Source organism: Bufo bufo, chromosome 7, assembly GCF_905171765.1.
Source record: "Bufo bufo chromosome 7, aBufBuf1.1, whole genome shotgun sequence".
Classification (NCBI taxonomy): Eukaryota; Metazoa; Chordata; class Amphibia; order Anura; family Bufonidae; genus Bufo; species Bufo bufo.
The window spans coordinates 24,884,783-24,898,998 of NC_053395.1; the positions used below are offsets into that span (position 1 = coordinate 24,884,783).

The following is a 14,216-nucleotide window of genomic DNA, read 5'->3' on the forward strand; positions in this document are numbered from 1 at the left end:
TACCGTAATAATTTACTTTATTATCACCGGGCGGCCATATTGCTGTCTGGCGTTGCCCACATTTCCACTTTTACTATTACTGGTATTTTTGGTGCATTTATATATATATTTTTTCCTCTTTCCTTTTAAGTGCACACCCAAAACCTGGGGTAGGTGCTCCAGAGCCTAACTGATGATCCGGCTGATGGCCTGGAGCGAGGGGAAGTCATTGTCTTCAAGGTGCAACGTCTTGTGATGGGCAACGTCCTGGGGGGCCAGCACCTGGCTGCAGGAGGGACAGGTGGAGTAATCCAGTTCGGGGGAGCTGGAGTCCGTTTTCCAGGCGGCTTTCTTGCTCTTCTTGGACTTATTGGAACTTTGCTTCTGCTCCAGTCGGAGCTCTTGGTGGGCAGCGAGCAGCTCCTGCTGTTTACCGTTGTCCGGAAGAAGCACCAGCAGCTCGTTGAAGATCAGGCTGAAGTTCTCCCCGAGAAGTTGACGGCAGCTTCTGTAATACTCGGAGGCGGAGATCAGTCCCTTGAAGAACATAACGAGAAGATACGTGAGGTTTTAAACCAATGAAAAACTAAAACGTCGCCAAATCTGATCACACAGCTACGGTTTGTAAAAGTCCATCCAGTTCAGGCTAATATCCTGCAATGTGGATCCAGAGAAAGGCAGACCCCAACTTATTACTGTCTCTCTGTTACTGGTATGGGTAATATCAGGAATTGGTTAGCCAATATTTGGGGAAACTACAACTCCCAGCATTCCCTGCCAGCCTATAGCCAGAGGTTAAAGCACACTTTGTTCCAGGTTTAAAGAGGTATTCCTATATCAAAGATATGCCAACTCTTTATGACTGGTGGTGGTCTGACCTCTAGGACACCTGCCAATCCTGAGAATAAGGAACCGCAGTACCAAGTTTTTCCCACACAGCGGCGCTCCCTCCGCCCAGCTGTGCATTTGAATGGGGGCCATACTGCTACTCCACAGACAGCATGGTGCCCAGGACACCTCAGTGGAGGTAAAATCATTAAAAAGGGAGGCAGCACTACACCACAGCGGCGTCCCACCACCATTCACTGGTTACTAGAGCACAGCCTTATTAGGATGCAGTACCCTGCAGAGCTGGGTGGCCAGGGGGGTGCAGCACTACACCGGCAACGTGGCCCCTTCCTTCTCAGGATCCCTGTAATGAATTCAGATGCTGGTAACTAAATTTCATGACATGTGGCTAAACTATAAAGCTTGGCGAACAATGGAAAGTGCCCCTAATATTCCGTAGCCGCATGCGGTACAGGCTCAGTACTTACCTGTCTAAACTTGCCAGAATGGGATTTAAATTCATTGAACTGGGACTCGTCGCTGTGCAGGTAATCTCTGATGGAGTTGATGAGGTGAATGTTTCTCTGCTGGAAGTTTTCAGGTACGAGGTACGTCCTGGTGCAGAATGAGGCCCTAAGAAAGTAAAAAGCCAATGACCGTGTTATCCAGGTTTAATACTGAATTGGTTGCTTCACACCAAGTGCCCTTGTCCAAGTAACTGGCTGGGGAAGGGGGGGGGGGGGGGGGGTGGACACACATGAATTCTACTTACTCCTTCACTGGTTTGGTGGGTGGCTGCGGAGGAGGAGACATAGATGAGACACTGGTAAATCCTGGAGGAGGTTTCCCAACAGATGAGGACAATCCTGGAGGAGGAGGCAAAGGAGCGGCGGTCACTACCGGAGAAAATCCTACAAAGAGGAAAAGCACCAACAACAACAATCATTCCGATTCCTCACAAGTTCAATGGATGGTAATATGTTTGGACACCACCAATCAAACAATCTAAGGAAGGGCTAGCAATGTTTAAAGGGGCATTCCTACATTAGAAATATATTGCAGAAGTCCCCCACACCCCGTTCTGCCGATCGAGCCGTTTCAACTGCACCCATAGAAGTGAATGGAATGGCTAGCTCTCCATCCATTCTCTACCTTGAGGCAGGGGCCGCCTTAGGGCTGATTCGCCCCCGACCGTGCCTAGTCCAGGAAACACAGGCCTTATGTTGACTGAATGTCCCCATAGTGATGATTCAGTCAGTTCTTATCTGATCACGGGCCACATCACCATGTGAGTACAGTACAATTGCCCTGCATAAATATAATAATTCATTACGATGCAGTCAGGCCATGGGAACCACGGTCAGTCTGTGCTTCCCAGATCAAGCATGGTCGTATGAATTAGCCCTGACCTGGTAGGGTGGGTGTCAGGGGGACCTCCATTCAAGAGACCAGCTATAAATGCCTAAGGTGCGAACAATGCTTTAACAAACTGTTTATTTTACAGCCTAAGGTGCAACTGCGCCATCTAGTCTGCCATTAGTAGGGCATGTATCATTTAAAGGGGTAGTCCCTATGCAGTGCGGATGTGAACATATTAGCTGTGCTGCCCGCTTAAGTATATATATATATTTTTTGTATTTATTTGTTGTATAATCACATTTTATAACATATTACTATATTTAGTCGTCTTTATACTTTGCCATGTCCTGTTTTGACCCAAGAACTCTACGCAACTAAGCGCAAATAAATTGACTTTTCACATCAATAAACCACCTAAGGGTCCATTCACACCAGCGTTATTACTGGATCCGGCAGGGTTCAGCAAAACCGCTTCTGTTACTGATAATACAACCGTCTGCATCAGTTATGAACGGATCCGGTTGTATTATCTTTAACATTGCCAAGATGGATTCGTCATTAGCTCCGCTGAAAGTCAATGGAGGACTGATCTGTTTTCTATTGTGTCGGATCCGTCCCCATTGACTTGCATTGTGGGTCATGCCTGATCATACGGTTTGCTCTCCGGTCTGGGAACGCAACGGAATGCATTTTGGAGGATTCCGTTCTGTTCAGTTCAGTTTTGTCCCCCTTGACAATGAATTGGGGCAAAATTGAACGTGTTGTTTTTTACAGTATTGAGACCCTATGACGGATCTCAATACTGTAAAACTTAAACGCCAGTGTGAAAGTAGCCTAAGCTTGTTATCGGAGGAGTTTCTTGGACTAATTCTTCTTTTTAAAAATTTTTTTTTTTTTACACCTAATTTTATTTATCTGTTTATAGGAAGGGTTCTACAGTTTGTTTTAACTGATGATCTATCCTCTGAGTTTTTATAAGGGAAAACGTTCCTTTAATTAGCTTTTTTCTTATTAGAGTACTCAATTAATCGTTGGATAATTCGGTAGAATACTTGATTACTAAAATAATTGATATCTGCAGCCCTAATCCGCACTGCAGACTCCCAGTCTTCGGACTTATCCCGAGAGACCACCACTGATGAGTTACCGGACACTAATGAGGCACTTTACCTGGTGGTGGCTTCCTCAGCATGCTACTGTTCACCAAAGCTGGAAAGTCTTCATCTGATGCAGAGTACTTTGGACCTGAATCAGTAAAGTTCTTTAACCCAGGGGGGTCTTTATAGCCGCTTCCTTTGTCTGGAACCTTTTTCTCGCCATTAACCACTGTATTCGACTTATCACTGAGGATGGAAGTAGCGGGCAGTGTGGGGGTGCGCTCAATCTCGCTGGCATTCTCTTTGAGGGATAAACTCGTTAACCTGTCTTCCATAGTCTGAACCGTGGCTGGACTGCTGGGCTTCTCTGACCCCATTCGCTTTTTCTTGCTGCCTTTCCCGCTTGGAGCAGTCAGCAGCTTAGAGATATCCATCATGGTCGGAGCATTACGGAATTCCTGTGCTGTTACCCCTGTGCTGTCATCTTCATCTTCGGAGAAGGAGGGAGGCTTGTGAACTTTCTTGTTGGAGGCCTTTGGGATGTGTGGTTGGGAAGCTTTCTTGGATATTTTGCTTGAAGCAGCAACAGTAGAAGGGGTTTTTGGGGCACTTTTAGAGGAAGACGCTGCCCACGCAGAAGTGACAGCAGACAGTGGTTTACAGAGATTCTTGTTAGACACCAAGGCTGGGAAATCCTCCTCCATGAAGGCATTAGTGGACCGAGTAGAGTATGTCAGCCCAGCAGGGAAGGTCGATGCCGAGGAAGAGCTTGAGGTGGAGGATAGACTTGGAAAATCTTCTTCCTTCAGTTTAACAGGAGCTGGTTTTGGAGCACTGCAAATGCAAAGAAATAAACAGAAGTTTAAAGAGAATGACCAGTCCTACCATTTTGCTCCTCCAGTGTGTATGCCCTTCACCTAGCTACTGGTACTGCTGAATCTGACAAATCCATGAGAGCTCTGTTTCTGAAGGCTTTCTCTGCTCTCCCCCTCCCTTCTCTCAATGTTAGAGACAGCAGCAGGGAGTGGAAGGAGATTGTACACATCAGATCAGAGAGTAGAAAGGGGAAAAGCATCCAAGGTGGACAGATCACACAGGCTGTAGGCAGGGAGAGAATCATATAGACTGTGTACAAGTGTCGAGAGAATGCAGAGCCACAGGAGAAGACACAGCGTCATACCTCATCGGTACCGTCACTGCAGAACCAAAGGCAGGGAAATCCTCTGGATTCAATACCCGGTTGGAAGCGTTTGACATCATATTCAGTTCTTTTGGACCTAGGGAAGGATTTGCAGATTGTTATAGCATCTGTCCTGATCAAGGAAAATGCGCTGGTCTCTGAAACTGCATAAAAAAAAACTCAGTCACCTGTGGCATCACCAGAGGGTTTGGGGATGGGTTTGGGGATAGGTTTGGGGATAGGTTTCACTTTGCGCCCTTCCTCAGGATCCCTGGAGTCCTCCATCCTACTTTTCGATCCATCGCCATTTTCAAGTGCTTGTTTCCTCCCAACTTCTTCTTGTCTTCTGGCTGCAACAGATGCTCTCACTGCAGCAGCAACTTCACGATCCTCCTCTTCCCTGCGATGCAGAAAGACAACCATTAAAGGGTAAGCATGCCATGACAACCCCCTGTACTGCTTCAGAGCTTCAAAAAAAAAATAAAAAATATTAAGAAACTTTGCAAAAAAATAAAATCGAGTGTCACTGCTTACCTTTTATATCTCCAGCTTCCCCTACGGTTCTGCAGACCTCCACGTGCTACCCCCCTTGTTGTTCTTGCCTGCCTGTTAAATCGATCCACCTCTTCATAATCTTCCCCTCCAACTGTACCTGAATGGTAAAACAGAAACGCAGTCAAATATTTCCTTAATACAACAGTTTTTAATAAAGAAGTTTGAGACTCTGGCACAGAACGTTAATATGATGTGGAATTTCACAAGCGCAAAAGACCAGTGAGTAAATCCCCCCCTAAATAACATGGTTAGAGTCTTGTATATTTTAAGCGTGCAGTAAACCAGAATGTCTGATAATCTGGCACCTTCCTCAGAGGTGCTGGATTAAAGGAGCTTGACTGTAACAAAATAGAAGTAACAGAGTAAGGCTACTTTCACACTAGCGTTGTTTGAATCCAGAAAAACATGTGAAAACGGATTACATTTGAATCCTGATCAGGATTTTGATCACAATGAAAAAATGCATTGGAAAAAACGGATCCGCCATTTATGGACTTTAACTTTTTTTTCACATTTTTCGGGTTTAACATGCAAAAGCCGGATCCGGTTTGACGGAACACACAGCGCCGGATCCGGCGTTAATGCAAGTCAATGGGAAAAAGGCCGGATCCGGCGTTCAGTCAAAGTGTTCAGGATTTTTGGCCGGGTAACATGCTACGGTTTTCTGAAAAGCCTGATCAGTCAAAAAGACTGAACTGAGAGATTACTCTCCATTCAGAATGCATTAGGATAAAACTGATCAGTTATTTTCCGGATTTGAGCCCCTAGGACGGAACTCAGGGCCGGAAAAGAAAAACGCTAGTGTGAAAGTACCCTAAAACGTCAAGGGGTGGTCCAGGATATTTAGTAGTGATGGGCTATCCTAGGCCGGCAATATCTGACTGGTGAGACTCCAACACCTTGTACCCGTTGATCAGCAGTTCCCAAGTAGCTCCAAAGCTGGAACTACGCGGCTCAGTCCACCGTGTGGTGGGCAGAGGTGATAACTGCTATGTTGCCCCCCGTTCACTGCCGAACAGATAATGATCCTGAGGATAGGCCATCAATACTAAGATCTTGGACAATCCCTTTCAGCACAGATGTATGAGCCAGTAGTGGTTACCCTCAGCCCTGCGATTATGTCTGGGTGCGTAGCTGAACTGAATATCGATCTGGCGGTTCTGGCGGGCCTCAGCGCGGTTCTTGCTGTGGCATGAGGTCTTGTGGGCCTTGTAGTCAATGTCACTCCGAAAGGCGTGTGTGAACTGCTCTGTGCTGCACCGTCCCTCCTCACACAGAAAGTGACTCTCACGGAAGTGTTCCCGCAGGAAAGAGTAGTCACTGTAAGAGAAAATAAATATATACCGCCAGCATAAACATACAGAAAACAGCTTGATGCCAGGGGTTTTCCAAGACTTTTGTACTGATGACCTATCCTCTGGATAGCTCATCGGTATCTGATAGGCTGTGATCCAACACCCGAGACTCCTGCCAATCAGCTGTCTGAGAAGTCACTGGCACTCGCAGTAATGCTGTGGCCTTCTCTTCACTTAGCCTAGGCTGGTGACGTCAATTTCATCGGCCACATGACCTAGGCGCAGCTCAGCCGCATGGAAGTGAATGGGGTTGAATGGCAATACCAAGCACCGCCGCTATACGATGTACTATGCTGTGCTAGGTGAGCTGAGAGAAGGCTGCACTGCTACTTTGAGTGCCAGTGCCTTCTCAAACAGCTGATAGGCGGGGGTCCTGGGTGTCGGACCCCTACCGATCAGTAGAAAAGTCTTGGAAAACCCCTTTAACTTTGTCTACATGATAAATGCCATTTGCGGAAGTGAGAACTCCTATAAATCTCTTTTCCCACCACAGTGATGGCATATGGCTAGGATACGATACTCCTGTATGACCAGAGGGGGTCCACTAATAACCTACTATGCGCAAGGTTCATTCTCTCTCACCTACCTGTAGTATTCCTGGGCACCATCAGAGTCGCAGAAGTGGCAGAAATAGTGGTCCCTGCGTAAATGCTTTAGCAGCTCATCGTTGTCAAGGTAACGTTCGTCACAGAACTTGCAGAGAGGATGGCCGCGGTGGGACGTGTCCTCGGGGTCGCCTTGGATGCGGTGACGAGCCAGTTCCTTGCGTGAATACCACTTCCTCTCATAAGTAAAATTCTGGAAGTGGCGAAGAGCACATGTAATTATCAGGCTGTGTTCATACAAAGAAGTTTGGTGCCGTTTTTGAGTTTTTTTCCCCTCTTAAGTCGCGGCAACATGAAAGTTGCAGTGCGATCCCATTTATTTCTATGGCCGCGCTGCTACACCTGACGTGCTCACTAACTGGAAAAAAATCTCCATCTACCTGCAACCATCAGTAAAAAATGCATTGCATCCAGATTCAATCCGTTTTTCACTGAAGCCCCATTCCCTTCTATGGAACCAGCGCTGCATGAAAAATGCAAAATATAGAACATGCTGCCATTTTTCCTGAAAGCAGAAATGATGCGTGAAATGCGTAATGTGCACAGACCACATTGAAATGGATGGGCCAGGATTCAGTCCCGGATGCTATGCGTTTGCTTCACGCATCGCACCCGGACAGAAAACTCGCTCGTGTGAAAGAGGCCTTAGGATTCATTTCTGCCATCGGTTTAAACGAAAATGCATCAAACCTCCCTGTGTGAATTTGGCCAGAGCGGTTTTCCTACATTTGCAGGCTTCAAAACGGAAGCCGACCTGAGTAAGGTGCCAGATGGAAGATGGCTCACCTTCAAGTGCCTTAAGCAGAGTTTACAGCAGAAGAGCTCGTGATGTTTCCTCATGTGCTGTTCTAGGTCAGCAAAGGCGTGGAAGGGTCTCATCTCAGGGCACAGGTCACATTCATGTTGTAGCAACCGCCTGAAAAGGAGAAACAAGAAAGCTGAGGACGCAGTCTGAACACCACATCACGAGGCCATTATCCCATCACTAGATCACAGCCGTCACAGAGACCATGTGTTCTGGTCCGATTTTTATTTTTATAAAAAAAATTAAAAAAATAAAATACCACCCAGTTTTTGGAAGACGGCTGTCATATTTTTTACATTTATTTTTAATCTCATAACAGCCTAGCCATTCCCATTCAAACAAAGGCAAAGTACAGGGGGAGGAGCATGACACAGGTACTCCAAGAAGATCAAAGAGAATCCATGTTCCGCCCCCACAGGCCCTGCACTAGTGTGTCAGTTTTGCTTGGAGTGTTCCTTTAAACAGGTTAGCCGATCTCACACCGCTTGAAAATGTCACCGATGTCAGAGGTGGGTCCCCAAAGTGAATGAGGGCACACCTCGCAAGCTCAGCCTCCCTCCGTTCACTTCTATGGGAGTGCCAAAAACAGTCCAGCGCTGGCCCGGCTATTTCCAGCATTCCCATAGAGGTAAATGGAGCGGTGGCCGCGCTTGCTCAGTGTGCTCTACGTTCACTTCTATGGGAGTTTCCGGATGGAGCAGAGCTCGCTCCCGCGGCTCTTTCCGTAAATCCGATATCAGTGAATGGCGAGCACGGTGCGCACTGCTACTCTAGAGGTAAGTGCGGGTCCAACCTCTGGGAATATCCTAGCGAGGTGGGCCATCCCCTTTACGGTTCACTTACCTGAACAGAGAGAAGAGTTTGCTATCACTGAAGTAGATGTCGTGTTTCTTCTCGCACTGCATCTGGGAAGTGTTGATGCTTAAGAACGGAGAGACCTTCTTAACAAACACCACCTGCGAAGAAAGGGCCAGAGGAGCCACATGTTTATACCGCAGTAATGCAACCAGATTCCGTTCAGTGGGAAGGACAGGTCTGATTTAGTAACTACTTCTATTACCCGTATAACAATAATTCTGGAGCATCTATTCTTATAGCTATGTTGTGCCAAGTCTCTATTATTCCTGCTAGAAGCTATGAATTACTAGTAGTTTGTAATGAAGGTCCAGATGAGTGTTACCAGATGTGTCCCTGACATGAGCAGCACTGATTGGATAGTATCAGACTGGTAACACCCATCTGGACATTCAGTGCCGACTGCTAGTAATTCATTCACAAACTTTAAGCAGGAATAACAGTAACAACACAGAGTCATGAGAATAGGTGCTCCAAAAAAGTTATTGCATGGGGAATGCAAGTAGAGGGGACAGGTCCCCTTCATGGGGTAAAATAATTGATGACTGCGGCCGCCACTAGAGGGAGCTCAGAGGGCATGTAAATCCCTATGCAGTGAGCATCCTCTGGTGGTGGCTGGAAACAGTTAATGAGGTTTTCCAAGGTTTATATAATGATGACCGTTCCTCAAGATAGGTCATCAATATCCGCTTTCCCTAGGCAAAGTGACGTCACACTCATCGGTCACATAGCCTAGAAGCAGCTCAGCCCCATAGAACTGAATGAACGCAATACCAAGCACGGCCACTCTACAATGTAGGGCGCTGTGCTTGGTGAGCAGGGAGAAGGCCACATCGCTCAGAGGAGCGCCGCTACTTTTTCAAAACAGCTGACTGGTGGGGGTCGCAGGTGTAGGACTTCCGCCAATCAGATACTGATGACCTTTCCAACAGAGAGGTCATCAGTATATAAGTCTCAGAAAACTGTTTTAATGCTGCACCTTTTATTCCTATGGCCGTGTGTAAGCAAGCAGGGGGTTCAGAGGACAGAAAAATGGAGCACCAACCCGTATACATATAATGTGAAGTGAACAAGCACAAAACTCCTGCCTCCAGCGACTGCAGCGTTACATCAGGCTGCCTATAGGTCTAGTGTCAGCGACTGCAGCGTTGCATCAGGCTGCCTATAGGTCTAGTGTCAGCGACTGCAGCGTTGCATCAGGCTGCCTATAGGTCCAGGGTCAGCGACTGCAGCGTTACATCGGGCTGCCTATAGGTCTAGGGTCAGCGACTGCAGCGTTACATCGGGGTGGCTATAGGTCTAGGGTCAGCGACTGCAGCGTTACATCGGGCTGCCTATGGGTCTAGGGTCAGCGACTGCAGCGTTACATCGGGCTGGCTATAGGTCTAGGGTCAGCGACTGCAGCGTTACATCAGGGTGGCTATAGGTCTAGGGTCAGCGACTGCAGCGTTACATCGGGGTGGCTATAGGTCCAGGGTCAGCGACTGCAGCGTTACATCGGGCTGCCTATAGGTCTAGGGTCAGCGACTGCAGCGTTACATCAGGCTGCCTATAGGTCTAGGGTCAGCGACTGCAGCGTTACATCGGGGTGGCTATAGGTCTAGGGTCAGCGACTGCAGCGTTACATCAGGCTGCCTATAGGTCTAGGGTCAGCGACTGCAGCGTTACATCGGGCTGCCTATAGGTCCAGGGTCAGCGACTGCAGCGTTACATCGGGCTGCCTATGGGTCTAGGGTCAGCGACTGCAGCGTTACATCGGGCTGCCTATAGCACTCTGGGTGACCACTTAAAGGGAACCACTCACCTGCACTATGCTGTATTGTAGTGACAGGCCCAGTGATTTAAGCGGTCTGTCACTTCTGTCATGGCAGTCAATACAGACAAGCTGAAACGTTCGCACTGCGAAGGAGAGGAGTCCGATGAGGCTCGCTGACCCGACCCTCAGACTACGGGATGTCCTGCCCTCTATTAGAACTACCTATTCTTGTCAGCAAAACGGACAAGAGGAGGACAGGTTCTATTTTTTTTTATCGTGGCCGCGGATGGACATACGGATTCGCATTGTACACGGTGTGTTGTCTGCATCTTTTGCGGCCCCACTGAAGTGATCAGATTCGGATAAGAACCACAGTCGTGTGCATGAACCCTATGATTGGGAGGTTTCTATCCTGTTGTGCATAGGAAAGAAACCTGTCCGTCACTGTCCGGATTGGGCATGAAACGGTCGGCCTGTCTCCGCACTATGCCGCCTTCTGTGAGGACAGCATAGTGCTGCTGAGAGGTTCCCTTTAAAGAGCCATGCTACTATCATGATAGCGATCCCGTGTCGCAGAACATTCCTCGTCCCACTTCCTAGAAAGCACTAATAACATTTCGGTGACGTGCAGGACGGTTCGGGTTCTTTCATCAGCCGGGGTGTCAAATATTTTTGAGAACAGCTCGATCCGTCAGCAATTGGACAGGTAGAATTCTTAAAGGGGATGTCCCGTTACAACAACTTATACCCTATCTGATAAGTGTCTGATCAGCGGGGGTCTTCTGCTGGGGCTGGAGTCTAATGAAGTAGGGGACATACACACACATCTGCCACATCCAGTCAACCCGGGAGAACAGGCCCCGTTCTCATGATCGGTGGGGGCCCCAGTGGTCGAATCTCCACCGATCACTTTAAAGGGGCATTCCGGTTGGTAAAAGTTATCTCCCATCTCTTAATGCTGGGGCCCCCACTGATCACGAGAATGGGGGCCCATGTAAGCTCTGCAGTCCCCTTGAAATGAACAGAGCAGCTGGTCGGGCATGCTTCTTGGCGCTCCATTCATTCCTATGGGAGTTCCGGATATATAGGAGAGCTATACTTGGCTGTCTCCGGAATTCCCATAGAAATGAATGGAGCGGCCATTCACATGTGCGACCGGCCACTGCATTCATTTTGGGGGGTACAGTGCCCCCGTTCTCCTGATTGGTGGGGGTGCCAGCGGTAGAACCCCACCGATCTAGTAGTTATCCCCTATACTATGCATAGGAGATAACATTTACCAAACTGAATACCCTTTAAAGTGATCAGTGGAGAGTCAACCACTGGGGCCCCAACTGATCATGAGAACGGGGCCTGTTCTCCTGGAGCTGGCAGATGGGTGTGCACTTCCCCCACTTCATTCGACTCCAGCCCCAGCAGTTGACCCCCGCTGATCAACCAGAATACTCCTTTAAGTTGTCATAATGGGACAAACTTTTTAACGCGTCAATCCCATTGGTTTCTAAGTGATAAGCGGTGTCAGGAGACTGGGGGACACTTATCCTCTATCTTCTGCTAAGCACAAAAGGCATGTTAAAGTAGCTATTTATACACTACAGTAAGGTCCCCCTTTAAGAGCCAGGACACCGTAAACCACAACCATTTTCTAGTCCTCAACCAGTAGCTGTCCGTACCTTGTCCAGCTCCTCCCGGCACACAGCACAATACCGCTGCTCGCACAGCACCCTCATCTTGGTGGAGCAGCGGAAGCACACGGGGTGGTCACATTTCCCAATAGCGAATATATCCAGCTCCTGACAGCACAAGACGCAATTTCCCTCCAGATCCAACGTCTTCCCCGACTTCGATGCCATGGCCAGTGGGTGAGAGACAAACACTGCGCTGCTGATCAGTGGTGACCCCCACTAGGGATAAAGGGAGGTGGGGAGAGGGGGCCAAGTAAGGGGGTCTCAAGTTAGAGCTGGAGAGCACTGGTGATCAGTGAGACAGAAAGCGGGGTGCCCTGGTGATCACAGAGACAGCGGGGTGCCCTGGTGATCACAGAGACAGCGGGGTGCCCTGGTGATCACAGAGACAGCGGGGTGCCCTGGTGATCACAGAGACAGCGGGGTGCCCTGGTGATCACAGAGACAGCGGGGTGCCCTGGTGATCACAGAGACAGCGGGGTGCCCTGGTGATCACAGAGACAGCGGGGTGCCCTGGTGATCACAGAGACAGCGGGGTGCCCTGGTGATCACAGAGACAGCGGGGTGCCCTGGTGATCACAGAGACAGCGGGGTGCCCTGGTGATCACAGAGACAGCGGGGTGCCCTGGTGATCACAGAGACAGCGGGGTGCCCTGGTGATCACAGAGACAGCGGGGTGCCCTGGTGATCACAGAGACAGCGGGGTGCCCTGGTGATCACAGAGACAGCGGGGTGCCCTGGTGATCACAGAGACAGCGGGGTGCCCTGGTGATCACAGAGACAGCGGGGTGCCCTGGTGATCACAGAGACAGCGGGGTGCCCTGGTGATCACAGAGACAGCGGGGTGCCCTGGTGATCACAGAGACAGCGGGGTGCCCTGGTGATCACAGAGACAGCGGGGTGCCCTGGTGATCACAGAGACAGCGGGGTGCCCTGGTGATCACAGAGACAGCGGGGTGCCCTGGTGATCACAGAGACAGCGGGGTGCCCTGGTGATCACAGAGACAGCGGGGTACACTGGTGATCACAGAGGGGTACACTAGTGATCAGAGTGGGGTACACTAGTGATCAGAGTGGGGTACACTAGTGATCAGAGTGGGGTACACTAGTGATCAGAGTGGGGTACACTAGTGATCAGAGTGGGGTACACTAGTGATCAGAGTGGGGTACACTAGTGATCAGAGTGGGGTACACTAGTGATCAGAGTGGGGTACACTAGTGATCAGAGTGGGGCACACTGGTGATCAGACAGGGAGTGGGGCACACTGGTGATCAGACAGGGAGTGGGGCACACTGGTGATCAGACAGGGAGTGGGGCACACTGGTGATCAGACAGGGAGTGGGGCACACTGGTGATCAGACAGGGAGTGGGGCACACTGGTGATCACAGAGAGAGTGGGGCACACTAGTGATCAGACAGGGAGTGGGGTACACTAGTGATCACAGAGAAAGTGGGGTACACTAGTGATCAGACAGAGTGGGGCACACTAGTGATCAGACAGGGAGTGGGGCACACTAGTGATCAGACAGGGAGTGGGGCACACTAGTGATCAGACAGGGGGTGGGGCACACTAGTGATCACAGAGAGAGTGGGGTACACTAGTGATCAGACAGGGAGTGGGGCACACTAGTGATCACAGAGAGAGTGGGGTACACTAGTGACTGGGGTTTACAAGAGAGGCCACAGTTGGGGGGCACCAGTGGCTGGATGAGGTCACTCTAGTGAGGCCCGGAGCAGAGGCCACCCTGACAGGACAGGTTAGAAGAAGAAGCCGAGGTGCGGGCCGGACAGCAGCACGGAGCGCTGAGTTGACGGATAACCGGAGGAGGAGCCGTTGAGGAGCCCCCGCCTAACGTCAGAAGCTCCGGGTGGAGACGGAGCCGACCCCTCGCTCCCAGCAGCGCACACACGTTACCGGCTAAGGAGACGTCACGCAGCTGACGTATTCCGCAGGAAGTGAACCATAGAGTCCTAGAGACAAGTCTAGAGTGTCCACTGCAGGCAGCGCTCATTGACTCCCGGAGGACTCGACGCTACTGTGTGCTCTGAGGACCCCTGCTGGTGAAGGTAGAGCATTGCATAATTGCCATTTTGTCATGCTGTGACCTTACTAATAAGGTGGATGAAGGATTATTAAATGTTGTGCAGCAAATACC

At 49.5% G+C, this 14,216-nt stretch overlaps 1 protein-coding gene across 2 annotated transcripts; it reads right to left on the minus strand.

The window, feature by feature from the left end:
• Positions 1 to 13,087, minus strand: ZNF598 (zinc finger protein 598, E3 ubiquitin ligase). 2 transcript variants are annotated; one of them, XM_040439713.1, is made up of 12 exons: positions 12,048 to 13,087; positions 8,607 to 8,719; positions 7,745 to 7,874; positions 6,940 to 7,151; positions 6,101 to 6,318; positions 4,978 to 5,095; positions 4,632 to 4,843; positions 4,444 to 4,540; positions 3,337 to 4,097; positions 1,580 to 1,673; positions 1,296 to 1,440; positions 1 to 516 (listed from the first exon to the last, which is right to left on the minus strand). In XM_040439713.1, exons 1-12 carry the CDS (start codon positions 12,225 to 12,227, stop codon positions 166 to 168), a joined length of 2,631 nt encoding a protein of 876 aa, XP_040295647.1. In that variant the 5' UTR covers positions 12,228 to 13,087; the 3' UTR covers positions 1 to 165. The 2 variants fall into 2 exon arrangements, with proteins under 2 accessions (XP_040295647.1, XP_040295646.1); XM_040439712.1 differs by having other exon boundaries at positions 1,580 to 1,718.
• Positions 13,088 to 14,216: the final 1,129 nt, after the last annotated feature.